We start from the raw sequence: 27,261 nt of genomic DNA on the forward strand, positions 1-27,261 counted from the left end.
ACCCCATCTCAAGAACATGGCATTCCTCATGAAGCATATGATTGCGTGAAATTTATATATATACGCGGAGTCCTGAGTGTCCAGAAGCAGCATTGCAAGTTGGGTGCTTGGAACATGCTCATTGCCGAAACCGGAAAGCTAGGCTGGACCTGAAATCTCCATTGGCCGTCAGGATCAGAGGCAGCTCCCCGGCACATTTGTGTGTGTTCGTGCCCAATTGTGGGAAAAAGGCGCCAAGGAGTGAGTACCAAGCAACATTGTACACCTTTGGCAGATGCCGATGTGTGCCATTGAATATATATGTGCTGCTCACTACTCACTGTAATCATATGTACTGTATATCTATAGATATTTCCAGGCTTGCAGATAGAATACAGTCGTAGTATTAATAATAGAGTACTAGTAGATAGATATAATTAATACAGTGGTAGCAATACTTCTAACTTGATAGAGATGGTTTCTGAGGATCTCCACTCTCTAGAGACATCAGGTCTTTGTTAGTTTTGGAAGGATCCTAGGGATCCACAAGATAAGAAGGTTTCCATGGAGAGCTAGAAGAGCTATTGTTTAGTTGAGCTCAAAGCTGATGCATTTCTTTTCTCCCTGGCTGGGCAAGAATGTTTGGGCAGGGTAGAGACACCTATGAACTATGATTCGTCGTTGGTAGGTGCATGGATTGACGGATGGATCGATGCATAAAAACTATCGGAAAATGGGCGAATTGTGGTGTTCTAGGAGAGCCCAGAAGCTGCCGCGATGTGGTCCTGAATCGCGTGTCGCTTTTGGTTAAAAAAGAGAGGAGAATGGCTAGCTAGTACTGAGTCCTCCTTTTTTTTCTTGTTTTTTTCTTTCTGAATGTGAATCTAGTAAATAGTCAACTCTGAGTGTGTCGTATCTTCGGTGAATCGGCGTAATATTCAGATAAGATCACAGGCAGCTTATCACTATCACCCTGGGAACTAGAGGTTGGGGATTCAGATGTCGACTGGCTGACTGACTGCCTGCCAGAGAATGGCATGCTCAAGATTTCGGAGAGGATCTGGATCTGTCGGAGCGAGTTATTTCGTGTTGTTTCCTTTCTCGTAGTTAGTCTATGATTGGACAATATTTATCACTGCAGAGTTGTTTCCTTTCTCGTAGTTAGTCTATGATTGGACAATATTTGTCACAAATAAACGAAAGTGCTACAATAGCAAAATCCAAAAAGTTTTCACATCTAAACAAGGTCTCAGTTTATAGGCGTTGGTTTTGGATTCACACGAGGTAAATGCTACGAGTATTTCGATCTGAACCATTGATGCATTTTAAGGGTTTCCTTGTATAGCATTACTCGACACACGGCTTGCATAGCTTCAAACTCGAAGGACGAATATTTCCTGCATTATCAGATGAGATCGCGCAGTAGCAACTCTGGAATTCAGGTGTTGACGTGACGAACGAGTTATTTTTCAAATTTCAGGTACACTTTTAGGTAGCGTTTGCCAATAGACAGACGACTGTGCCGCATGAAAGCCCAATCCGTCAGTGAACAGCTCTGTCGCTGCAATGCCTGCCCTAGAGCTGCAGAAGCGAAGCAGCTAATGCCACAAGACGAGGTGCTACCACAACCGCACCGTTGCTTCCAGCCTTTCAGCAATTCAGCCATTCAGGTCTGGCTATTTGTCAATTGTCACGGACTGTTGCTAACTGAACAGAGTAACTTATGTGGTTATGCTGGCTGGTGGCTGCCGGTAACGGCCAGCGAACATGACCAAAACAGCTCCGCCACGCGCGACACCTCCAACCAGCCAGACGCCCAGACCAGGGCTACGCTTCCGATCACACAAAGCCAAGAATTTAGACTAACACAGCCTAGATATCCAACCAAAACCACCACCAGTGCCGCAGTGCGTTCAGAAATAAAGGAGAACTGCGAGCAAAAAACAGTAGTAACAGAAATCCACCAGACTGTGTTTCGAATTAAAGCAAATTAACTCTGGTACTGGTACATTTGACACGACTAGGATCCAAAAACCTCACGGCAATATCACTAGCCACACAAAGCAGACACAGAAATATGGATAAATTAGGTTGTTGCATTGCCCGCCAACCACCTTCGCCAGCACCTCTAGCAAATTTCTGCAAAACAGGATTGATCAAAAGTTAGTCATACACAGTACGAAAGCAGAAAAGTTAATGTTAACCTCGGGTAATGATTACAAACTGGACAGGTCTATATTATAGGTAGGTTAAAGCAACATCCTACTAATGCTACTGCAGCTGTGAGGGCGGCGTGGTAGATGAGGATGACTTACAGATCTTGTTGAAGGCAACGATGTCGCAGCTCTGGACGTACTCGCTCACTGGCTCTGCGCACAGATGGTCCTCAATGAGTGTGTCGACAGAGACAAGGTCATCGACAATGGTCATCATGATTTGCAGCTTCTTGATGCCATATCCAACTGGGACAAGCTTGGCTGCAAAGGGCAGAACATGTTCACATAAGAAACATAGCTAAATGGTAAAACAGGTGTAAGGTTCACTATATTTCGTTGCAGACTGAGGTAACATACAAGCACCCCAGAGCAGTCCTTCCATCTGGACACTCCTAACAGCTTCCTCGAGCTTGGCCATGTCAGTTTCATCGTCCCATGGCTTCACATCAAGTAAAACTGAAGACTTCCCAGCTGACAAGGTATGGAAAGGTTAGAATCATACTTTAAAGTTTTTGGGTATGAAACAAAGCACGACAACAATATAGCAGCAGCAAGGATGTCTTTATAGTAAAGTGGCAAGACAGTGATTGAGAGAATAAAACAGAAAATATGCACGTTGACATACATTCTTTCTTCTTGCCAGAAGCCTTGGCAGCAGCAGCACGCTCTTCAGCAGCCTTCTTCTCCTCTTCAGTCTCCTCACCAAAAAGGTCAACATCATCGTCGTCGTCATCGTCAGCTGCTGGGGCCTGTGGTTATTAGAAATGCACTTCAGTGACTAAAACGAGTAACTAAGAAGTTCCTATTTCTGATATTGAACCACATGGTTGATGATAACTATAGAAAACAATAATAATTCAAACCAGCAATCAACACAAATTATGTGAGCATATAATAAAACTACTAACAATTTTCAGCCAAAAAATCACAAAGAATTAGCACAACACGTAAATTCATTTATAGTTTTCAGCTACAATAGGAGTTAAGAAACTATACCTCAGCAACATCAGGAGTTGAGGCTGAAGGAACTGCTGATGACTCAACCTTGACACCTAGGCCCTCTGCAGTAACTCCACTGAAATTGTATGGATTATCAGAACACTCACAATGCTAACAGGATACCTAGTAGGAAATATAAAGGCCAAGAAAGGCATACCTCAGCCTCAAGAGTGCATCAATGTGAGTAAACCACCTTGCTACGTTGATATACTTGGATGAGGGAGCAGCCGAAAATGAAGAGTAGACAGCCAGATCATCCTTGGAAGCTTGGTAGCTAGAGACAGCAGCATAAGTTCAGTACAAAGGTTATGCCATTGTGCAAACAGAGTGGCTAGAATCACATACCCAGTGATGTAGCTGCGAGTCAAAAGGTACTCATCAAGCTTTTTCAGCCCTGCCTCAGAGTTGACGTTTGCGAAAGAAAACGCCATCTCCCCTTGAGAAAGATTAACAAGTGATCTGATGGCACATATGAGGTCGGTGTTAGAACAACTTGAAGTGTCAAATCATGACAAGAGTTAAACAGGCATTCAATGAACAGAGAACAATGATGCTACTATAATACTGCAGAGCATTATCCAAATCCTTAAACAACTCGTATATATTAGATCTAACAACAAGCACCCTGAACCCAAATCCAAACCAAGGATATGTTTCCGAACTCTGAATATCCAAACCAAAGCTATGTTTTTGAAGTATCCAAACCAAAGCTATGTTTCCGAAGTATCCAAACCAAAGCTATGTTTCCGAAGTATCCAAACCAAAACAATGTTTCTGAAGTGTCAGATTAGTTCAGAGCTTAGGTGACAACTTATGGGGACAGAACCACATGGTAAACAGAAAGTTTTAAACAGAAGACTGAGATCTACAGGGACAGTTCGTGTACCTGACTCGGATCGGGATTGGTAGACTCGCAAATTCATAACTATTTATTGTAGAATCGTACCCGACAAAGACAAAATAAGAAGAATGATCATAAAAGTCATAAAATTGCACCCACATAATCGCGATTTTAACAAGTATACGACAGCAACGGTATATAAGAAACTAACGAACTAAATCACCACATGGGTTTTGCTACAAAGTAGAACGAAGAACTAGCTAATAATGGAATTCAGATTAGATGCTATCTCAACACTTGAAACCACTGGGATCCAGGGGCGGATCTAGTAACGGGACACGCGTGTACACATGTATAGCCGATAATTTTTGCAAAAAATTACAAGTTCGTAAGCATCAGACAGCCAAATCGCTTGAGGTTAGAGTTTGGGAACTCGGTTTCGCACACCAGCAGACATGGAACTAGGGAAGAGAAGTGGGGATACCTGGTGGGCGCTCTTCGCCGGAGCCGGGAGGAGAGGGAGAGACTGGTGGCGGCTGGCACTTGGGATGAGGGGCGGAGGCTGCTGGCTGTTAGGGTTTTATATATATCCGCTGACTGTAGTTGGGCCTTTAATGGGCCTTCTCGTTCGCCATTGCCCGCGCCGCCAGCCGCGTCCACGTTCTGTACGCCTGACCAGGTGCCCGCCAACGGGCAATGACTGTTTCTTCCCTCATCGGCCCAGTTGACTGTTTTCTTAACGCATCGGCCCAGTTTGTCCTCAGCCCAGAATATACTGGTTGATTCCTCCACACGGTCTTTTCCTTTTTCAGATGCCTTCTTCTATTACGAAGCGAGCACCTGGTATATATTTTCTAAGTATCTCTCTAAAAAAAATGGCGTTTGCTTATTATTATTTTTTTATTTTCTGTTTTTTATTATTATTTTATGTCTTCGTTTTATTTCCTTGCTTTTTTACTTATTTTCATTTTTATCTTTCTTTAATTTATGTTTGCTTTTAATGTAATTAATTATTTTTATTTATTTTCATGTTTTATCATTTTTGTCTTTATATTTCCTGTTACAATTTTTGTATATTATCTTATTTTTTTGTTTTTTATCTTTAAAATTTTATTACTTTAACTTACTTTTTTTATTTTCATGTTCTAGTTTTTTTATTTTCTGTATTCTATTCTATAAGATACATATGATGTTCGAGCGGTATACGTGCGATGTTCAATGGTATATTTTTTTTATTCATTGTATGAGATGTTTCATAATGTATCTGGGGATGTTTACCTAGTATAGAAGGGATGTTCTCGAGTGTATCTTTTAGTATTCACATTGTACTGTGAGGAATTTTTGTGGTATATTTTTAGGTTGTTTGAGTAGTATCTGTGCGATGTTCTTTTCTACTTTCCTCTATTGTGTTGATTTTTTTCATTTCCCCTTATGTATTGTTCTACTTTTTATTTTATTTTTTTGCTTTTCATGTGATATTTGGTGGCATATTTCAAATGTTCTCTTTTTAATACTATAATAGAGACGCATATATAAAGTATTATATTCCGATATAATTTTATTTACCTAATAAAAAATATTGTTGTCCTCGAAAGTGCATTTAGGTCTTACGTGAGTTTGGTGGATTGAGAGGGTGTTTGATCCCCAGGACTAAAGTTTAGTCTGTCACATTGGATGTTTAGATACCAATTTGGAGGACTAAACATGATCTAACTATAAGCATAAGTTGTCGCTAAAGCCGTGTGATTGTGCATTGATGTTTTGGTGGACTGAGGGGTGTTTGGATCCCCAAAACTATAATATGAATCTATTAATGTTTTTTACGTAAATCCATGTAGAGTTCCGCGTGGTGTTAAAAATATAGTCATATTATATGTTATTAATACGCATATTCTATGCTATTAATGTAGATGAGAACTGAGTCCGGGTTGTTTATTAAAAATGCATGATCTGGCAAGCAAGTGTGTTATCAAATAAATAAGACATTAGATTTTGCATATGGAGTGGTCTCATGATTCGTTTGTTGCTATTGTCGAATACTTCACCAAAAGATACATATCAAATGCAATATGTGAAACATGCAAAGAAATTTAGCATATAGAGACAATTAAAGAAAGGATGTTGCGAAAGTTTCTTTAGGTCATAGGACAACACACATTTTACTTTCATCATGTCTCTTTATAACCATGTCATCTATGGTTGGTGAATATAATAGACTGTATATATATTGGCAGTTTTTTCTAAGAAAAACAAATAATAACTTCAGAGATAAAATTGATTGGCTGATGCGAGAGTCTGTCTAAACGACTACGCTTATAAGTTGATTTAGAAGTCAATTATTTTATTAAAAGTAAACAAAAGAAAGAGACTTGACCTTAGATTTCCATTTTCTTCAAACCTGTGGATGGTTTCCATCACATCATGGCCGCTGTCACGTAATTACGTAAATACAAGCACAATGATTTTCCTTTTTCAGAACACTAATTTAACAAAGACCATGGCATTGCAAAGCAAGGCACTGCCGTGCTGGTAACCGTGCATACTGTAAGACGTTGAAAATGCAACATGATGCATTGATATGCGATATAGATAGGCCTTGTTTACTTGGGAATTTTTTTGCAAAATTGCTACAGTAACTCTTTGTTTGTATGTGACAAATATTGTCCAAACATAAACTAACTAGGCTCAAAAGATTTGTCTCGTAAATTCGACCAAACTGTACAATTAGTTTTTATTTTTATCTATATTTAATACTCTATGCGTGTGTCTAAAGATTTGATGTGACGGGGAATCTTGAAAAATTTTACGTTTTGGTTTAGAAGTAAACAAGGTCATAGATAAACCTTAGTTAGGCCGTATGCCAAACGAAACACAACATATCTGGCTGGTTCCTTCCCCAATTCGTTTGTGGTTTTCGGCCCACTCGACCACCGACGGTTTGGCCAGAGCACTCACAAGTTTCTTTTGGCAGCACGTACTCCGTCGAATAGACTAAACGTTTATTATGATTAATCCGACGCTGCTGGCGCCCTGTTTAGTTTCCCACCAACAAATTTTCATCCATCCCATCGAATCGTTGGACAAATGTATGAAACATTAAATGTAGATAAAAAATAAACTAATTATACAGTTTGGTTGAAAATCACGAGATGAATCTTTTAAGTTTAGTTAGTCTAAGATTAGTCTTAGGTGCTACAGTAACCCATATATACTAATGACAGATTAATTATGCTTAATAGATTTGTCTTGCAGTTTTTCCAGACAAGATATGTAATTTGTTTTTTATTAGTTTGTAAAACCATTTTCAATATACTTACGACATATCCGATGTGGCATTTAAATTTTTTTTTATCTCCAACACCTCTGTACCGGCTGTGATGGGGAGGGGACGGACACGTGGTCATCCAGATAGCACGTCAAGGACCCTCAATTACGCTTCCCGAGGCCACAAGCAAAGATGCTAGTACTCAGGCCTTGTTTAGTTCACCTTAAAAAGCAAAAAGTTTTTAAGATTCTACATCATATCGAATCTCGTGTCACATGCATGAAACATTAAATATAGACGAAAAAAAACTAATTACACAGTTTAGTTATAAATCACGAGACGAATCTTTTAATCCTAGTTAGTCCATGATTAAATAATATTTGTTACAAACAAACGAAAGTGCTACAGTACCGAAATTTTTTCAATTTTCGAAACTAAACAAGGCCTCATTAAACAAAAACTTTGTCAAAACTCGCCATATCCGATGTCTTATCGGCGTCCCAAGAAGTACTGGCGTTTATTTGGTCGAGGTGTACCAAGACACACATCACCCACAATCAGGCCGTTTTGGTGCCTCGCCGTCGTAGCGTAGGACAGGCAGATCAGATCAGATCACCGATCATGTTTTTTTTTTTTGAGTAAAGTCCATCAGCGGTCCCTAAACTTGTTCGGATGTGTCATCCCAGTCCTTAAACTTGCAAAATGACCGTTTAGGTACCTAAACTTGTTCGGTTGTGTCATCCTGGTCTCTAAACTTAAAAATCTCCCATATAGGTCATCAAACTTGTTCAGTTGTGTCATCCCGGTCCCTAAACTTGTTTTTAAGTCTTATCTGGGTCAAAACAGGACGAATCTAAAAACTCTATATTGAAAAATAATTCATAACTTTTTTATATGAACTCAAATGAAGATAAACTTTATATCAAAATTGTAGGCAGCAACATGATCTACAACTTTGCAGTTGAAAAGTTTTTAAATTAAAATCGTTTAGGTTCCCAAAATATTTTTTATAAGTTTATAGATTTTAAAATTTAAAATTTAAAATTAAATTTTATAACACTAAACGACTTCAAATAAAAAACTTTTCAACTACAAAGTTGTAGATTGTGCTGAGGACTATAACTTTGGTATAAAATTTGTCTTCATTTGAGTTCATATGAAAAAGTTATGAATTATTTTTTGATATAGAGTTGTTAGATCGCTTTGTTTTGACCCAGATGAGATTCAAAACCAAGCTTAGGGACCGAGATGACACAACTGAACAACTTTGAGGATCTAAACGGATGATTTCTAAGTTTAGGGACCGGGATGACACAATTGAACAAGTTTGGGGACCGAGATGACACAGATGAACAAGTTTGAGGACCTAAACAATCGATTTGTGAGTTTAGGGACCGGGATGACACGACAGCACAAGTTTAAGGACCGGTGGTGGACTTTACTCTTTTTTTTCGATCAAGGGTTGGAGTGTACGTGTACGTGGCCCTGGATAAAAAAAATGGGATTACCATCTCATTATATTCACTCGCCTATTGTTTGTTTAAGCATATCCTCAATCTGTTTCATATTATAAAATATTTAGCTTTTTTAAATATGTAGCTTTTCGTATATATATATTATGTATAGATATATATTAAAAAACAATATATTTAGAAAAGTCAAAATATTTTATTATTTAGAACGGATGGAGTGTACCTTTGACTATTGTTTGGTTTTTGCAACATCGAGAGTAAGTCACCCTTGAGCAGATAGCAAACTCCTATAATTTCTTTTACTAAAATGTCCCAACCAAGAACAAAAAAGTGTGTGCACAGCTTTACATTTTAATGAGATGTTGGTTAAGCATATACTCTCCCTGTTTGTGTATAAGATTTTGAAGTCGTTTAGGATAGTGATATGGGCTCCAAAACGTAACTTTGATCTCTTATTTTTTATAAAAATATTTAGAAAAAATGATATATGTATATTTTTATGAAAGTATTTTGTAAGACAAATCTATTCATATAATGTTCACATTTATAAATTCAACAATTTAAAAGTTATCGGTGATTTATATTCTCAATGTTTAACCCATACTTTGTTCAAAACGACTTCTAAATCTTATACGGATGGAGTATATATTATTTGGTGTTGGTCGGTTAAGATATGTCTTCACATTTCTATAGGCGCCGTCAGTAAGTCATCTATTGCATTATTGATTCTTGTACCATCGAGAAAACCGTGAGCAAAACACACACTCTAATCTTATTAGAAGGTCTTTCTTTGTAATTAATCAAGCACAACGTCGGGTGTACCATGAGATGCTTTAAGGAATAGAGGTAGGTGCTTATTTATTTTGATATCTTCATATTTACTTTGCACTTTGAAAGTTGCTTGTCATTTAGCACAGTTGACTTAATATTATCAAAACAAATCTGACTAGGTGACCTCATCATTTATTAGTTTTCTTTTGTGGTTATTACGCGTGAAATGAATGAGTGAGATACCTTTCTCTCATATCTCTATTGGCAATCCTATTCGTACTAGTATAAGGTATGCATAACTTAGATGTTCAATTTTTCTGTGCATTTACTCTAATACTCTCTAATTTTTTTTTGCACGATCTTGGAAGATTCATTTGTGGAACCTAAAAATTTACTCTATAAACAAAACCCATAGTTAGCTTGTCTCTTGTGTGAGTAATCATCATGTACTTAGTCTACTAGGCGGGAATGAGCTCATTGTAAACCCATAGTCAGCATGTCGATGTACAAACTACTCATTTCTTGATCTTAATACAATATTGAGCAAACCTTAGACGTATTCGAGAAACAAAACTTCATAAACAAAACCCATAGTGCCTAACGAAGTAATGAAAATGAAACCAATAGTGAGGATAGATACTCTCAATGCAAAACCTCGCATGCCGGTCAGCATGGGCTAATCTCGCTTGTCCTATTAGCTTTTTTTGTTGTTGTCACCATCAATGCATTTCTGCCTGATTTTCATCATCCTGGCGAGTAATCCTGGCCACTGGCACTGTCCCTTGTTGCGTTACTCTGTTCCCGTGGGCCGTGGCAATGGCAATGGCAACGGCTTGGGCGTGGACCTAACAATTCGTTCCTCCTCCACGTCAAAGTCTCCGCTTCCGTTCTTCCTCCACTGGACTCCACTCCTCTTCTCCTTGGGATCCCAATCCCGATTTCTATTTCTATATCCTGCTCAACTCAACGCGGATGCTCCAGTCAAGTGCCAGTGCACCTCGAGCACGCGCAGGAAGGCAGGAAGCCCGCCGCCGTTCGCTTTGGATGATGCCAATGGCCTCCTCGAGCCTCGGCCGCCTCGTGGTGGCCGTGGCCTTGCTGCTCACGTCGTCCGCCCTCCTCTGCGTCGACGCGTCGGTGCACGACTACGCCGGCGAACGGTTCGCGGCCGACGGCAACGCCTTCGTCCTCCACGGCGGCAGCGAGGGCGTCTACGCCTCCGCTAAGGCCGCCGCGTTCATCCGGTACGTACGTATGAAACCGCGTCAGCGGATCAATTCATCGCTTCTTTGCCTTCTTGGGGAGGAGAGGGATCGAGGGGATGTGGCTATGGCGCTGACGCGGTGTGTTTGTTTCTTGATCCGCGCATGCAGCTTCGAGAAGGTCGCGTTCTTAAGGACGCCGGAGTCGGCCGCCGCGGCCGAGGTGGACGGCAACCGCACGGCCACGGTCACGGCGGTCATCTTCGAGGCCGGCGACCGCGACGCCGTCGGGGGCACGGACGTCTCTGTCACCGGCGGGCGTGCGCTCTGCTGCACGGCGGACATGGCGAAGCTCGGGGCGTGCACCGAGGGTGCGGCGACGTACCGCGCGCGGAACGGCACCGGCTGGCCCAGGGTGCTCGCGGCCTCCTTCCTCCCGGGCGCCCTCGAGGCGGCGTTCCCGGACGAGACCGTCAGCATGGCGCGCACCGGCATGTACACCCTCCTGTTCGTCCACTGCGACGCCTCGCTCGCCGGCGGGCAGGTGGACGCGCGGGGCAAGACCATCTGGAAGAACAGCCGGGGCTACCTCCCGGGGCGGATGGCGCCGCTGCTGCCCTTCTACGGCGCCATGTCGCTGGCGTTCGCGGCGCTGGCGGCGTACTGGTTCGCGCAGTGCGCGCGGTTCTGGCGGGAGGTGGTGCCGCTCCAGAGCTGCGCCACGCTGGTGATCGCGCTGGGGATGCTGGAGGCCGCCACCTGGTACTTCGACCTCGCCGAGTTCAACGAGTCCGGCGTCCGCCCCCGCGGCGCCACGTTCTGGGCGGCCACGTCCGGCGCGCTCCGCGGCGCGGTGGCGCGCGTGCTAGTGCTGGCCGTGGCCATGGGCCACGGCGTGGTGCGGCCCGCACTGGCGGGGCTGAAGAGCGCCAGGGTGGCCGGCCTCGGCGCCGCGTTCTTCGCCGCCGCGGAAGCACTCGAGGTCAGCGAGAACGTCGGCACCGTGAGCGACCACTCGCCGTCGCCCACGAGGAGGCTGTTCCTGGTGCTCCCTGTGGCGGCCCTCAACGCGGTGTTCGTGTACTGGATATTCAGCTCGCTGTCGAAGACGCTGAACAAGCTCAAGGTGAGGAGCAACACTGTTCCTGCCTACCATTTCAGCTTGTTTTCTTGAGATTTCTTCAACATCATAAATACAAGAACTTTTCAATGTTTGTAGGCGAAAAGAATGACGGCGAAGCTGGAGATGTACCGGAGGTTGAACAATGCCTTGATCATCGCGGTGGCCGTGTCACTCGGCTGGATCACATTTGAGGTAAACACTAGTACCAACCCCTTTTTTTTGTGTGAGCAGGAGGCTGGATTCATTCAACTACTCTTGCTGTCCAGTCTCTCCCTTCCAGAATTGTACCTTTCAGCATTTGATCTTAGTGAACACGTCCCAATTTGAGTTGAGCATTGCACAGCCTTAGCCTGAACCATCCTGTTGAACAATCAACATTTCTACCTTTTTTTTTTTGGATTTGCCCCAAATGTTCAGTCCAGGACTGATAGGGAAAGAACCATCTTTTGTGACTGATACAATCCTGATGTTTATGGTCTAGTCTAGGTTAGTGATCAGACGATGCCCCTGCCCTCAGGTAACATGTTGGTCTGTGCACTCAGGAGTAGCTCTAGTGCCCTTGAGATTTCTTAGTCTGAATGCGAATGATGTGCAGCTGAAAGAAACAACACTTCTGCATTACCCTGCACTCCATCTTTACTAGACAGTGACAAAACCTGCGGTTACCAAACACAGCCGGATCCCTGATCATCTGCAAATTGCTACGCTCTCGCCTGCAGGTCCACTTCAAGTCGACGGACGAGTACAACGAGCGGTGGCGCGCGGCGTGGGTGATCCCGGCGGTGTGGCAGGTCATCTCCTTTTCGCTGCTGTGCGCCGTCTGCCTCATGTGGGCGCCCTCGCAGAGCTCGACGAGGTACGCCTACCTGGAAGACGACGACGAGGAGGAGGAGGGCGAGGGCGAGGACGAGGACACGCGGCCGCTGATCAGACCCGGCCCGCTGTCGTACGTGGACAACTGGGCCATCTCCGTGTCCAAGGACGCCACCACCGTCATTCTGAGAACCGACTCCGGCGTGTACACGAAAGCCGCCGGCGATGGAGGCAAGCGGGTGTAGTGAAGCACCAGCGACGATCCAGAGGTTGACGATACAACTATACGAGAGCAAGTAAGGCGTTGCGTCAGCAAGATATGTCAGAGAGTGGCAGCTGTGTCTGTACGCTCGTTTGCAGTGTTGCTCGTTTCTTTGATAATCTCAAGGCTTTAGCTAGAGTAGGCTAAAGCTGGTGACAGATGCAAAGCCGCAAGCAAGTGCGTGTAGACGGCGTGTAATGTAGCCTCTCTCTAGGCTGATTTTTGCGCGAGTAAGTAGAAACATGACGCGTTCGAGAAGAACGACTCTAAACTGTAAGGACTGCCAAGTTCAAATGACAACAGGGCCCAGTGTTTCATCCTCTTCATCTCACACCCTTCTCTTGAGATTGTCTTCTAGGTACAATTCTTCTATTCTTTCAAATCGAGCAAGATTTGACTGGCAGCGCCGACGCAAGACCATTGCATACCGAAAAGGCCAGAAAAACTCAGAAAGCCCAACAAACCTTAAAACTCGGTAAGCCCAAAAATTAAGAAAGCCCAACACAAATCTTTGTTTCTGAATTGGTTGGGGTGCGCCAGGCTCGGACTGTAGTGCAACGCCCGAGCGACACGCGAGGGCCCCAGTGGCAAGCCACGGAGGTGGACCCTCCCCCACAAAAAATAAATTTAATATCGAAGTAGGCACATGGCCCACGTATCAGATATTAAACTGATAAGAACAGATACTACACTTGATCTTAGCCAAAAGGCCGAGAAAGGTATGAGTTGGAACGGAGCCCTGGGTCTGTTTTTATTGCCTTCCTCCGTCTCCGCCCGCTCAAAGCCGCCGAGTTGGGACTAATGAACTGAAGCGCCCGGCCGCCCGCACACCGCACAGGCACATAGCGCAGCGCGTGCGCTTGCTGATTGCTCTGTTTGGTGACTTGGGCCTTTTGGGCTCGCAATTTGGTAATCCACACACGTTGCTCGCGGCCCAGTCCTGCTCGCCTCCTCCCAACGACCGTGCGCGCGGCTATCTCGACCAAGTTCCCCAACTCCGTAGCAGCAGCGTTATACACCCGCGCCACCGCCGCCGCCGCCGCCGCCGCCGTTCCACGCCGTCCTCGCATAGTCACCTTCCGCGCACGTCGTGGGTGAAGGACATACGGAGCGGATATTTGTCCCCGCAACGTCCGCCTCGCCCGGTTAGGTCGCGACTGCGGACTCCCAGCCGTCCGCGCGATTTCCACGCTCGCCGTCGCCGCCTTCCCGGCAGAGGGCAGCGGCTGCCACCCGACCTCCCCACCTCCCGCTCCCTATTCTGGCGTCTGCGCGCCTCCCGGCCGCCTCCTGCAAGCTGCGGCAGGGTCTCCAGCCGGCCAGCTGCGGCCAGGTGACGGCCGCCCCTTGTCCCCTTCTGCCGCTGAGGGTCAGAGTTCAAGCTTCAAGGTGAGAACAGAATACAGAAGCCTCTCCCTTGATCTGTTCCTAGACCCGCCACTGGCCGTGCACCGAATCATTGAAGCTGCCAGGGACGCGGAGCGGCGGACCGGAGGTCACTGGGGCCACCACGACAGCCTCCAGTTCGAGCCAAGCCGGGGCGCTGTCGAGTCCTTGGTAGCTGCCGCTCCGACCTTTACTGGACTTGGATGTTGCCTCAGCAGTCCGCAGGTGCTAACTGTCGTGTTATTTGAATATAGTGTTGTGTCTTTTTTTTTTTCGAAACATAGTGTTTTGTCTTTTTAGTTCTCCTGTGGAGCATTTTAACATATCATTTCAGTTCAGATTAAGAGCGTCCAAAGTGAGTGCTTACTTGCAGACTTGCAGCTATCTTGGTCTTAGGTTACTTGCATTAGTTAGTTGAGCGTTTGTCCAACAAAGTACGGTCCACCTCGTGACATGTTGCTCTAGTCTTAGTATACAGGCGTTGTTGAGAAACTTCTATGCTAGGAGTAGAAAGGTTGGATCTGTTACTTCAAACAGAGCTATTGATCACTTACAGTGACCATGTTTCTTTTATTGGGTTTCTTGGGTGACAATTTGATGTAATTCGGAAGCTATTATCTCTTCTCTCTCAGGTTGTCCTTTCCATCGACTTGTCAAGTAATATTGGTCCATGAAGTGTAGTTCGTGGACAGCTCATCCCTGCTTCTGCTGGTACTGTCAATGTAAGGAGGGGATCGGCATCCCTTGTCTATGCACCGGGCAGGCCCATTGTTTCTGCGCCGAGCCCTTCTGATCAGGAGCTATCCCCCAGTGTCACACCTGTCCTCTCAGGCTTGTTGGTTGAACAGCTCTGATAATGAAGAGCCCAGTCAGAGTTCTGCTTACGGTGATTATAGAAGTCGCCGTCTGCTTCCCTTGATCACACTAGCAGTGCGGGCGTCGAATTGGGATGCTGCCAGAAATATAAGCTTCAGGGAGTGTGTGAGGTTATATGGGTCATCTCAGTCAGTTAGTCTGTTTGCTTTGCTTGTGCAGGCATTCTTGCCGCGGAGAATCAGAGAGGTCCGGTGCTTGATTCAGAGCATTGTTGATTACTGTGGAAATGCTGGGTCACAGTTGTTTGAGTTGGCTCCTATGTTGGTCAGCAATTTGGGTCAGTCAATGACGCTGTTACAAGTTTATGCTGCGGTCATCCGTATTTTTGTAGAGTCGTCAATGTTTGAGGATGCTCTTCTCACTTATATTGAGGTCAAGAACTTTGGTGTTGACAGACGTTTGTGCAATTTCTTGCTGAAGTGCTTAGTCGAGGGGAATCAGATCATGTATGCGAGGAGTTTATTTGATGACATGAAAAGTTGTGGTCCTTCACCCAATGTCTGCTCTTATTCAATTTTGATGAGTATGTACACACATGGAGAGAGGTTATGCTTAGATGAAGCTTTTGAGCTTCTTTGTGAAATGGAATCAAATGGTGTGAGACCGAACGCTACAACATATGGAACTTACCTCTATGGGCTTTGCCGTTCCAGACAGGTAACATCTGCATGGGACTTTCTTCAAACTCTTTCTCAGAGTGGTGGCCCTTGCAGCAATTATTGTTTCAATGCTGTGATTCATGGTTTCTGTAGCGAGGGTCAGGTTGACAAAGCTGTAGAAGTGTTTCATGGGATGAAGAAATGTGGGTTTGTCCCAGATGTCCACAGCTACAGCATATTAGTTGATGGGTTATGCAAACATGGGGATTTATTGAAAGGTTATGACATGCTTGATGAAATGGCAAGAAATGGAATATGTCCTAATCAAGTCAGTTACAGTTCACTTCTGCATGGCCTTTGCAAAACTGGACAGGTTGCATTGGCATTAAAGATTTTCAAGAACCTCCAAGACCAAGGTTTTGAGCATGACCAGATAAATTACAGCATCATTCTTCATGGCTGTTGCCAACATTTAGATCTCAAGGCCATCTCTGACCTTTGGTTTGACATGATTCATCATGATATCGCTCCAGATGTTTACAATTATACCAGTCTGATCTACGCATTTTGTAGACATAGAAACCTTCAAGATGCATTGGGAGTGTTTGGGCTCATGCTTGAAAATGGGTTGAGTCCCAACATTGTGACATGCACAATCCTAGTTGACAGCTTTAGCAAAGAAGGGCTAGTTGGTGAAGCTTTCCTGTTCCTGGATAGAATACATCAGTCATTGGGAATCGTCCCAAACCTTTGCATGTACAGAGTTATTATCAATGGCCTTTGCAAGACCAACAAATATAGTGATGTGTGGAAATTTTTTGCAGACATGATAAAGAGGGGCTATGTTCCTGATGTTGTCCTTTACAGTATTATTATTGATGGCTTCGTGAAAGCTCTGAAGTTGCAGGAGGCCTTAAGGTTGTATCGTAAGATGTTGGATGAAGGCGTAAAACCTAACACATTTACATATTCTAGCCTCATAAATGGGCTGTGTAATGATGATAGACTTCCTGAAGCTATGGGATTGATTAAGGATATGATTGGGGAAGACCTGTTACTTGACAATATTTTGTACACATCTATCATTGCTTGCTATTGTAGGCGTTTAAATATGAAGGCTGCTAATGAATGGCTCAGAGAAATGGAAAGAAGTGGTGTGTTCCCAGATGCTTTTGTATATACTTGTATGATTGATGGTTATAGTAAAGTGCTTGCAATGGATGGTGCGCGCTTGATGATGGAAGAAATGGAAAAAAGAAAGCTTAAACTTACTGTAGTAACCTACACAGCTCTCATTATTGGATACCTTAAAACGGGGGATGAGAAGGAAGCTTGTATGATGTATGAGAGTATGCGTCATGCAGGCATTGCTCCAGATGCCAAGCTGCGTTGCATTTTGGGCATTGGCAATGACAAGGGTGATTGTGATGATTCTCAGAAAGCGAAGGGTGTAACATAATTTTCACATAGAGATTTATTAACTTGATGAAGGGACTTCTCTGTGATGGCTCTGAGCTCGCCTAGTGCATGACACTGTTGGCTCCATTTGTTTCCTCCACTTCCACACTGCCATCCTATGGACAACGAATGGAAAGCAGTAACCTGAAAAGTGGCAGTTAAATCCATGGACAACAGCTGAGGGTGTAATCAATACAGGTTAGCCCTTGCCTTATGCAAATAATCAGATAAGATATTAATCTGCCTTTTAAAAATGCTTCTTTGTTTAAAGTGTTACATTAATATACCATCACACTGAAATTTTCCCTGCTTTCCAAGTTTCATGTTTAGAAAGGTTTTCTCCATTTGTTTCTATAAGACTACAATACATTCAACCATGCTGTTATTTCTAGATCGTTTTGCTGTAGAATATTTTTTACCATTTGTAGCACTTGTAAAGCTATGAGTTTGACAGAACTGAAAGATCACAGCAATTCATGAAAGTAATCAAATGGCTGTGCTCCATACCTGCAGTCAATGCCATGCCATTAATAAGTTGATTGACGCTTAATGGACCACCTTCCCTGCCTTTTCATCCTCTTCAAAGAGAACAAAACCTCATTTCATCCTCTCCTGTGTGGCTCATAGGGAGTTTGGGTCCTCCTCTAGACTGATGCATGAGCTGCCTCACTGTAAGACACCGCACTCTGACTGAAGCCACCACATGGCTCAAGAGGCAAGATACTCCAGGCCACCATGCCACCGCTCTGTTTTGAAATCCCTTGACCAAATTATTGTTTGGTAGAAAGCGATTGGGTTTGCCATGGTGCCCATAAATCAATTGTATGAAAAAGGCAATGATATTATTCTGCATTTCTAGAGAGTATGCTATGTCTGAATTCTAGGAATCAAAATGTTCTTTCTGTGGAAAGTTTACTTATGAATTTATGATATTTTCCAAATATATTTTAATATTTTTCATAAATTCACAGCTTGGGTTTTTGAGAAGCATGGTTGTTACTCTGTTTGGTCGGCCTATTGGCTCTGGCCGCAGAGCAATGACAATAATAGCCTAGGGGTGAGCTACCCTTTCATTGACTGACCATCAACCAATGTGAAAGAAGTAGAAGCTCCTGATGGAGTTAGTCCCGATGGAGTTAGACCTTTACTGCCAAGATGTGTCTTTACTTGAGATGGCTGCATGGTTTCCAGCCAATTAAGCACACTTTAACAAGTGGCTTATACAGATCCTGGGCCCTGTGGAATGTAATACATAATTTAGCATTTATACCCACACCCAAGAACTCGCTTGAAATATATCTTGCATGACAAATATTGTGCAATGGAGATGACAGCTTGTTTCTATGCAGAATGTGAGCAATCTGGACTAACTGAAATAATAAAGAAGCATGGCGATAAGGAGTGGAAGCCAGAGCTTGCTGTCACATGAGTTCAGGAGGTGCAGCTGCAGACTTGCTGAGCATGGCAGCTAAGCTGAGCAACAATAAGAAGCAAGAAGTGGGGGTGCATTAAGAACCACCACAGATATATGGTGGAAAGTTAACACACAGCAAATTTTCTGCCAGCTTATCCAGAGGGCAGCAATTAGCAGGTGTCGTCATTTCCTACTTCAGCAAGGCCTCTTGCAGGCTAACTCATGGTGGCTTGATAATTCCTGATGCTCCAGAGGTGGAGGCGCTCACTTGCAAGAATGCTGTGTAAACTGCATAGGATCACAAGCTGCAGGGTAATTTGATGCGGGTGTGAAAACTGAACAAGCTGCGTAGGATCACAAGCTGCAGGGTAATTTGATGTGAAAACTGAACATTGTTGAGGCGGGTGTGAGGAACAACTAAACAAGAAAGAAATAGGTCAGGCATCGACACCTTTCTGGAAGAAATTGAGGTGATCTACCAGTATTTTGATGGTTTGAATGTTTACTTTACAATTTTTTAGAGTTATAGGGCAGAGCCCTGGTCTTAGCAGTAACAATGACCAACTGTTTACAGCATCCAGGTGGATAACACATTCCCAACAAGTCCACAAAGCACACAACTAAGATATCTCCCCAGAAAACACCACACTGAGCTCAAAAACCAATTACATGCCCCACTCGGAACCCAACTTCAGAAAACTAACCCATTTCCCCTCTTGAAACACCCCCCCCCCCCCCCCCCAAAGGCAAGAACTTCACCAGGCGAATTTTGACTTCAGCCGGAACTTCTGTCAGCTCCCAAGCAGAAGCACTCTGGTAAAAATTTCTCCCATTTGTCAACCACTTGGTTTAACCATGCAGGCTTGGTGGCGGCGGCCTGCAAACTCCATGGCACATGCCTGTGCTCAACAGCTCTCTGACATTAACCTTCTTTGTATTCCCCTGTTAATCTGTTCATTATTATGGCAGATGCTTTTGATTGTTCTTGCATCTAGAGTCTATATATTGATTCTGTGGTGCACACTGAATTTAGGATGCTTGCTTTAGTCTATCTCTCACCCTATGTCAAAATACATTTTTTTGCTTTAGCTATGAAAAATGCATTTCATTAGCAAGTTTGGAGACTCACTTCAGATTGTAGCTTAGGAATATAAGTTTCTAGGATTACAGGTATGTTCTAGCAAAGGCAAAAGTTCAAATCTAGCTGACACTCAAGGCATGTAGATTTACAGAACATTTAGTCTGTTTCTTTGGAAAGTAAGGTGGAACATTGCATAGGGTGATTACCAGTGAACCTCATATATATATATATATATATATATATATATATATATATATATATATATATATATATATATATATATATATATATATTTCATTTTGGTTATTTTCAGTGTATGATCATGCAAGTATCTGCTGACAGAAAACAGTTGGCGATGAAGCAACAGTGGTCAGGATCCATATGGCGTCGGATTGTGCAGCCGTACGTCTACCATGCCACCATCATGAACGGGTACTCTTCAGACTGTTGCCAGGTGAGCATGGAACTTGGACTGCGAATGCATCGCATCTTTGTGCTAATGCTGTGACCATGATTTTAGTCCCAAGGTTGATGTGCCTGTTTATCCATAGCATTAAGTAATCCTTGCATGTATCTGTGTTTCCGTCTTGCCACAACCACAACTTCGTGTTTTATTTTATATATATATATATATATATATATATATATATATATATATATATATATATATTCCTGTGTCATGCCTTCCTTGATGACAGAGCTATCAGGAATTAGGCATAACTGTTTCCATTCTGGTATTGTAATGTACCATTATGTTTTGATTCATTTCACTCTATAAAACATTCTTTTTTTCGCTTACTATATGCAGCGCTGCTGCGCAGGGACCTCTATCAGCACAAGATGTCACACTCCACAGTCCACGGTCCACACGATGGCAGGACCTCAAGCTTTTCTTTGCACGCAGAGCTCGGCAGCAGCCTTGGAACGGTCCGCATGGCCGTGAGCACGCGTTCTCAGTTTGTTCGAGTCACGGCAGGCCGGAGGTCAGCGTCGTCGACGAGGGAGCAGCAGCGTCTGGGCGTCTGGCGCAACCAACATTTGGCCTGCACGCCACAATTGACTTGAGGGGTTTGGCTGTCGTGTGCGGCGAGCTTGCGGCTCCGATCCGGGACCGGGGACGAGTCGACGTATCCAGGCTCCATGTGGCCGTCTCCATCGGCAAGATATCGCCTGTCCCCCCTCTCCTGGTCTCGTGCTTTCCAGCTTCCCATCATGATCTCGCAAGTGACTGCATAAATCACACGATCGCAATTGCAAATTCTCCCGAGACACTTGTAAAGTGTATTTTCAGGAAGTCTGTTTTGGACTTGATCAATCATCGCTGGTATTATTGGCCGCGAAGCATCCATACGGCTCCAGGATTATGATTGTCTCCTCACCTCATGCGTTAATTCGCGCTTCATCATTCAAGCCGTGCGTGATCTTTCTTTCAGACGCATATAATTCAGATGTGCATCTTGGACACGGCGATATTTGCTAATAATTCAGGTTTGGATGGAGCGAGGCCAAGGTGCAACACGTTTCCTGCCGACCTACTCGCAAGTTCCTTTCTTCTTTTTATTTTTTCTTGTGTATGTAAAGAACATGATTAGCATCGATTCGAGCAGATTTTGGTCTGGCTGTTTCGCATGCTGGCTGTTTATTATATACTTCAGCCATTTCTTTTTTAAAACTGTTTATCTACGTACTGGACTCCTGGCAACACACAACAGTCGTTATGGAAATATCCTGGGCCTTGGCCTAATTTCAACACGATGACGGCTCCTGTCAGAAATACGAGTAGTACCTGACAGACTGTACAATAGCCATTCCGTACGCTCTGTTTATTCACACGTGTTTCATCGGCCCCTCCCGCTACTCGCACGCTCGCCAGCGTGGGGGGACTCGTACGGTCGTACCCGACACTACTGCCCGTACATCGTTCACTGCTCGGCGCCCAGTGCACGCCACAGCTGCAGCTGCCGTTGCCGAGCAGCGCGCGGCGGCATGTGGCAGTCCTGGAGCAGTCAAGCACCGCGCGACTACACTGATGACATGACCGACCCGACCCGACCCGCCGCTGCAGGGGAGCGGAGGCCACTGCAGGAGATGAGATCGGGCGCGCGATCGATTTTCCTCCGGCCGCGGACCCACGGGCCAGCCAGCGGCGCGGGTCAGCAGGTCAGCGTGGTGCACTGGCACTCACACGGACCGTGACCAACGGCTGCGACGCAGACAGTAGAGTAGATTTTTCATCAGGATCTCGAGCAGTCGAGCACAGGCAGGCACAGTACTAGGAGGCGCATGGGCACGCAGGGCAGCGTCAGGGGAATGGGACGCGTTGGTTTCCCGGCGACCCCGTGCGTAGGAGTACAACGTCCTTCGCAGACCACAGCACAGGCCGCGACGACAGTGACACGCCGCGCCCGCGCCAAAGTCACCGGCCGGGGGCCTCGTACCGTGCTCCTGCTCCGGGACGCGGAAGCACTCGCTAGTGGGCGGCAGCGCGAGGTGGACGACGACCCGGCCGGCTTTTAGGAGAAGTCGTCCCTCCCCTCCCCCCCTCGCTGCTGTGACTAGGCTACTGCCTACTACTGGCTACACTCTCTCGAGTCGAATTGCATCAGTGCATGGGAGGAGGTCGTCGCAAGGCCTCGACTTTTCACACGCATCTATTTTCCCTTCCGGTAGCCTTGTTTAGTTGTAAAAATTTTTGGAAAATTGACACCGTAGCATTTTCGTTTGTATTTGACAAATATTATCCAATCATAAACTAATTAAACTCAAAAGATTCGTCTCGTTAATTCCGACCAAACTGTGCAATTAATTTTTATTTTCGTCTATATTTAATACTCTATGCATACGTCTAAAGATTCGATGAATTTTGCAAATTTTTTGGGAACTAAACAAGGGTAGCCATGCCTCATGCGTGTGGACAGTGGTGGAACATGCATGATGCCTAGCCTTGTTTAGCTGGGGAGTAAAAACATTTTTTTTATGTCACATCGGATGTTTCATAAAATGATAGAAGAAGTATTTGAATACTAATAAAAAAATAAATTACATAGCTCACCTCGAAACCGCAAGACAAATTTATTAAGCATAATCAATTTGTCATTAGCACATGTGGGTTACTGTAGCAGTTATGGCTAATCATAGGCTAATTAGGCTTAAAAGATTTCTCACACGATATACAACCAAACTGTGCAATTAGTTTTTGTTTTCGTATATATGTATATATTTAATGCTTCATACGTGTGTCCAAAAATTTGATGTGATATATGAAAAGTTTTTGGGTGGGAACTAAACAGGGCCACCATGTTTAGTTGTGAAAAGTTTTTGGATTTTTGACACTGTGGCATTTTCGTTTGTATTTAATAATTACTGTCTAACTATAGACTACCTAAGCTCAAAAGATTCGTCTCGTAAATTACAAGCAAACTGTGTAATTAGTATTTGTTTTCATTTATATTTAGTGTTCCATATATGCATGTGCCACAAGATTTGATATGACGGAGAATCTTGAAAAGTTTTTGAATTTTGGGGTAAACTAAACAAGGCCTTACTATATGTCGTTGAATTATTGAAGACAACCTTCTCAACATTCAGTCAGGATTAGGCCACAACCATTCGTTGAATTTTCGAGGAATAATCATGTAAAATCTTACTAGTGCTAGTCAAGTTCCGGGTGGCCCAGGCATGAGAAGCCAGGACGACTGACTCGGTATATGATGTACTCGCACGTACACAGATTGCCGCCAGTTTTCAAGAACGAGTCAAGTACGTGGGTGTACGTGCAGCAGATCTCTACTTGTAGCACCAGCACTGCAGCTCAGCAATTGTTTAGTTCGGAGTATTTCTGTTTGTATTTGGTAATTATTGAACTAATTGAACTGACGACGCTGGAACGCACAACCACAACGCAACCATGCATGCACATCCACAGGTCACTGTCACTTATTACAGTATTACTTGAAAGCTATTCTCTGAACTACTGGTACATACTACCTCACTCCGTGAGTCCGTGTTTTGCGTTTGTCAATGCACCGGCGCTTAGAGTTGAACGTCGACTAGACTAGCAGTTGTAGCACCAACTCCTCCTAAGAAACTGGTACTTCTAGACCCAGCAACTTTTCTAGTGCTGAACAAATACAGAAAACTTCCCAAGAATTTTGTTGGAAAATCCAGCCAGTCACCACATGAACAATAACAGACGACTCTAATGAGTAGATATGATGACCATTCATTCGATGTGGTGTGGGGGTGGGGGGGGGGGGGGGGGGGGACCACACATCTTTGAAGTCTGAAATACCTGTACTAGTCTGAACTCTGAACAACATGCAGGTTGTTGATTTGGGAACAGGTGAGAACGGTCAGAGACTTCAGAGCGAGCACAGTCGGATGTGAACCAGACACTTGTGCAGACTGCAGAGGGCTAGCTAGGTGAGCCGGCCGGGAGAGTAATCAATCAACAAATTAGTGGTGGTTTCTTGCAGACAACAAAGACCGATGTTACCTAGAGGTCATTATCTACAATCAACTTGTTTATGACTAACAACAAAAGATAAACTTATATATAAAATCATTGCGCATATAAAAATGCATCTGCGTGGTGCACGTACTAACCAGCAATTAGTAGAGAGATAGACGATAGATGAGACGCTTGGGTCCAACAAATCCATCTGTTTATTCACTCCTTTTAAGGAAGCAAGTGTGCTTCCTTTGGCTTATAAGATACTAATTGCATGATCGTCTACGTCAAAGCAGCTGTCGGCCCTTCTCGCGCGCCTCACCCAAGTGGGAGAAAGATGCTGCAAATTATAAATCACATAAAGATGCTGCAATTTGTCATATAAAAGTAGATATAGATGTGAATTTGGCTTGGTTCAAGTATATGGGTGCAGCACGAGCTCGTCTTTTATATACGTGGAGGCCAAATGTATGTTATCGTGTGGCACTGAAAAGTTCTTCGTTGTTAGTTCCACGGCTGACACGGCCCATTATAAATTTTAGTTTCGCTGCGGTTTTGCGTTGCCCCGGCAGTCTGCTGGTGTGCAATGCTGATCAAGTCTTAAGTTTATTCTTTCACGCATGCATCTTATGTCATTTAGCCATTCTTTATTATCATTTTTAAATCTTGTAGTAGTACTGTACTAAAGGGCAAAACTTTGTCCACGGACACCGTAAATGTTCAAATTTGCCTAGCTAGCATCATTAACGAAAGCATGCATCTTTACCATCATCGGACACCACAACTACTAATATTTATTTCTTAGCTTGAGAGAGAAAGATGGATGAACACACCAAATTGCTTCGGCACCTTACACATGGTGTGAGAGTGGATTCGATTTTAATAGGACGATATAGACTCGATCTTGTCTTGTCTTCCTCCTCTCAAGGCTCCATCCATCTCCCTCCTCTCTCTCCCGACCTCCATTTGCCATGTACGAGAACCTACTATGTGAGCCTTGGATTTAAACTTTTACAGTGGATTAACATTACAACGGCTACATGGAAATCTTAATCCTCGGTAATTTTTGAAACCAGGAGCATACACAAGCAAACTGGAGTGGAGGCTTTGGAGCATCACTCTCGTACACTTGTACTCTACTTTTCTTTTAGCACAATTTATATACGGAGATGACATCTGCTTGTGGAATACTAGTCGCGCAAAAGCAGCCAGAGAAAGCAACATATAAACCAATAACATCTGTCATCTCATCTGCTTGTACGTAGATCAATCAACGGTCAACACAGACATGCTACATGATCCTACAAGCAGAAACCATCGGACGTTTAAATAGATTTATCACCAATTCCTGTCAAACAATATATAATGCTTGCAAAAGAACTGGCTATACAGCCTTTTCATCACAGGACTGTATTGTACGGTGCATAGCAGGCACTGGGTGACAGATGATTGGTCGACTTGAACCGTGTAAATTTTTCCTCTGCAATTTATACCATTTATTTAAGCATCTTTAATTTTTCTCGACCGTGCCACGAGCCACGTTTTTTTGTTAAGAGGAGTAAGAACAGTTTACATGAACGGTAATAGGGGATTACCGCCTCAAACACAACACAAGAGGTCTGGGGGCATTAGCCCGAACAAAGAAGCTACATAGGATGCAAAATTAAAGTGAATTAAGCACCTTTAATTAAAAAAAAAGATAACATGTAAAGAAGAGGAAAATCGCGCTGGGACGGATACAAACGAATTTCACCAGACAAGAGACAAAGATTGGGGCCTTGTTTAGTTCCGAAAAGATTTCAGATTTCGATACTGTAGCACTTTCGTTTGTTTGTGACAAATATTATCTAATTATGGACTAACTTGGATCAAAAGATTCGTCTCGTGATTTCCAGCTAAACTGTGTAATTAGTTTTTGCTTTCGTCTATATTTAATGCTTCATGCATGTACCACAAGATTCGATGTGATGGGGAATCTTGAAAACTTTTTACTTTTTGAGTGAAGTAAACAAGGCCTGGGTGAAAAGGATGGTGTAGTAATAATAATATAATAATATTCACATGGCACGGAGGTAGGAAGAGAGCAGGAAGTTTCACGGTGAGAGCGACCTTTACCTTTTATTTTCGTGCCACGACCATGATGACCTACTGACCTAGCTATAGTGCTATATATAATATACCCTCCAAAATGTTTGCTTCGGCCCCTATCACCTCCTGCTCCTCCGGACGTGTTAGCTAGGTTTGCTTTAGTTTTTTTTTATTTAAGAAGATATAAGGCCTTGTTTAGTTCCGAAAAGTGAAAAAATTTCAGTACTGTAGCGCTTTCGCTTTCGTTTGTTTGTGATAAATATTACCCAATCATAGACTAACTAGAATCAAAATATTCGTCTCGTGATTTACAGCTAAACTGTGTAATTAGTTTTTGTTTTCGTCTATATTTAATGTTTCATACATGTGCCACAAGATTCGATGTGACGAAAAATCTTGAAAACTTTTTGGTTTTCAGGGTGAACTAAACAAGGCCTAAGTATCTCAAGAACTTAGAATCAAGTTCGTCCCCTTGTGCCAAATTAAAGGAGTCCCTCTAGGTAACACTATTTATAATTACAAATTTTTAATTTGATACACAAATTCGTTGATAGTTTACATGGAAAAAAAAGTATGCACCTACTAACGTGATACAATGTATGGCATAAATGAAGGTAATAGATAATATTCTCAGCAAGCACAATTTTAGCCATTTCAAACAGGCTCTTAACTTTTGTTTTGAGTCTTTGTACTGTCCTCCCTTTTTGTCACGGCCTAGGTATAGTTCTACTTAAAAATAAAATTGCCAAAGTTAGGCAAAAAGTTAACTCATGACAAATTACGTGACATAAGGTTATTGTAGTCACACCTTTTGACAACTTGAAGAAGTCGAACGAAGAACACTTGTCCGAAGTCTGAACCACATGTAATGGCTATATACTGCCAATATACTAGATAAAAACACGTTTCATAAATTTTAAAATGGGCTAAAAAAACGCATGGTTCCTGTTCCTGCCGCCGCAGAGC

General features: G+C 43.6%; 3 protein-coding genes across 20 annotated transcripts; 2 read left to right on the top strand and 1 right to left on the bottom strand.

Moving 5' to 3' along the window:
* Positions 1,927–4,618, bottom strand: LOC8079183 (elongation factor 1-delta 1). Its single transcript, XM_002463134.2, has 8 exons — positions 4,520–4,618; positions 3,540–3,653; positions 3,352–3,468; positions 3,192–3,270; positions 2,821–2,944; positions 2,553–2,666; positions 2,295–2,456; positions 1,927–2,118 (listed from the first exon to the last, which is right to left on the bottom strand). Coding segments are annotated over exons 2-8 (684 nt in total). The 5' UTR covers positions 3,626–3,653; positions 4,520–4,618; the 3' UTR covers positions 1,927–2,116.
* LOC8060681 (membrane protein PTM1) lies at positions 10,044–13,269 on the top strand. 2 transcript variants are annotated; one of them, XM_021452443.1, is made up of 4 exons: positions 10,045–10,787; positions 10,917–11,871; positions 11,965–12,060; positions 12,588–13,269. In XM_021452443.1, the coding sequence occupies exons 1-4, from the start codon at positions 10,516–10,518 to the stop codon at positions 12,924–12,926; spliced, it is 1,662 nt and encodes a 553-aa protein (XP_021308118.1). In that variant the 5' UTR covers positions 10,045–10,515; the 3' UTR covers positions 12,927–13,269. The 2 variants fall into 2 exon arrangements, with proteins under 2 accessions (XP_021308117.1, XP_021308118.1); XM_021452442.1 differs by having other exon boundaries at positions 10,044–11,871.
* On the top strand, positions 13,898–21,444 carry LOC110432880 (pentatricopeptide repeat-containing protein At1g63070, mitochondrial-like). Of its 17 annotated transcripts, XM_021453964.1 has the most exons (7): positions 13,898–14,332; positions 14,416–14,554; positions 14,962–17,460; positions 18,612–19,146; positions 19,251–19,492; positions 20,100–20,211; positions 20,566–21,444. In XM_021453964.1, the coding sequence occupies exon 3, from the start codon at positions 15,080–15,082 to the stop codon at positions 17,261–17,263; it is 2,184 nt and encodes a 727-aa protein (XP_021309639.1). In that variant the 5' UTR covers positions 13,898–14,332; positions 14,416–14,554; positions 14,962–15,079; the 3' UTR covers positions 17,264–17,460; positions 18,612–19,146; positions 19,251–19,492; positions 20,100–20,211; positions 20,566–21,444. The 17 variants fall into 17 exon arrangements, with proteins under 17 accessions (XP_021309639.1, XP_021309638.1, XP_021309644.1 ...); XM_021453963.1 differs by having other exon boundaries at positions 13,898–14,554; XM_021453969.1 differs by having other exon boundaries at positions 13,898–14,554; positions 20,579–21,444.

Source organism: Sorghum bicolor, chromosome 2 (genome assembly GCF_000003195.3).
Source record: "Sorghum bicolor cultivar BTx623 chromosome 2, Sorghum_bicolor_NCBIv3, whole genome shotgun sequence".
NCBI lineage: Eukaryota > Viridiplantae > Streptophyta > Magnoliopsida > Poales > Poaceae > Sorghum > Sorghum bicolor.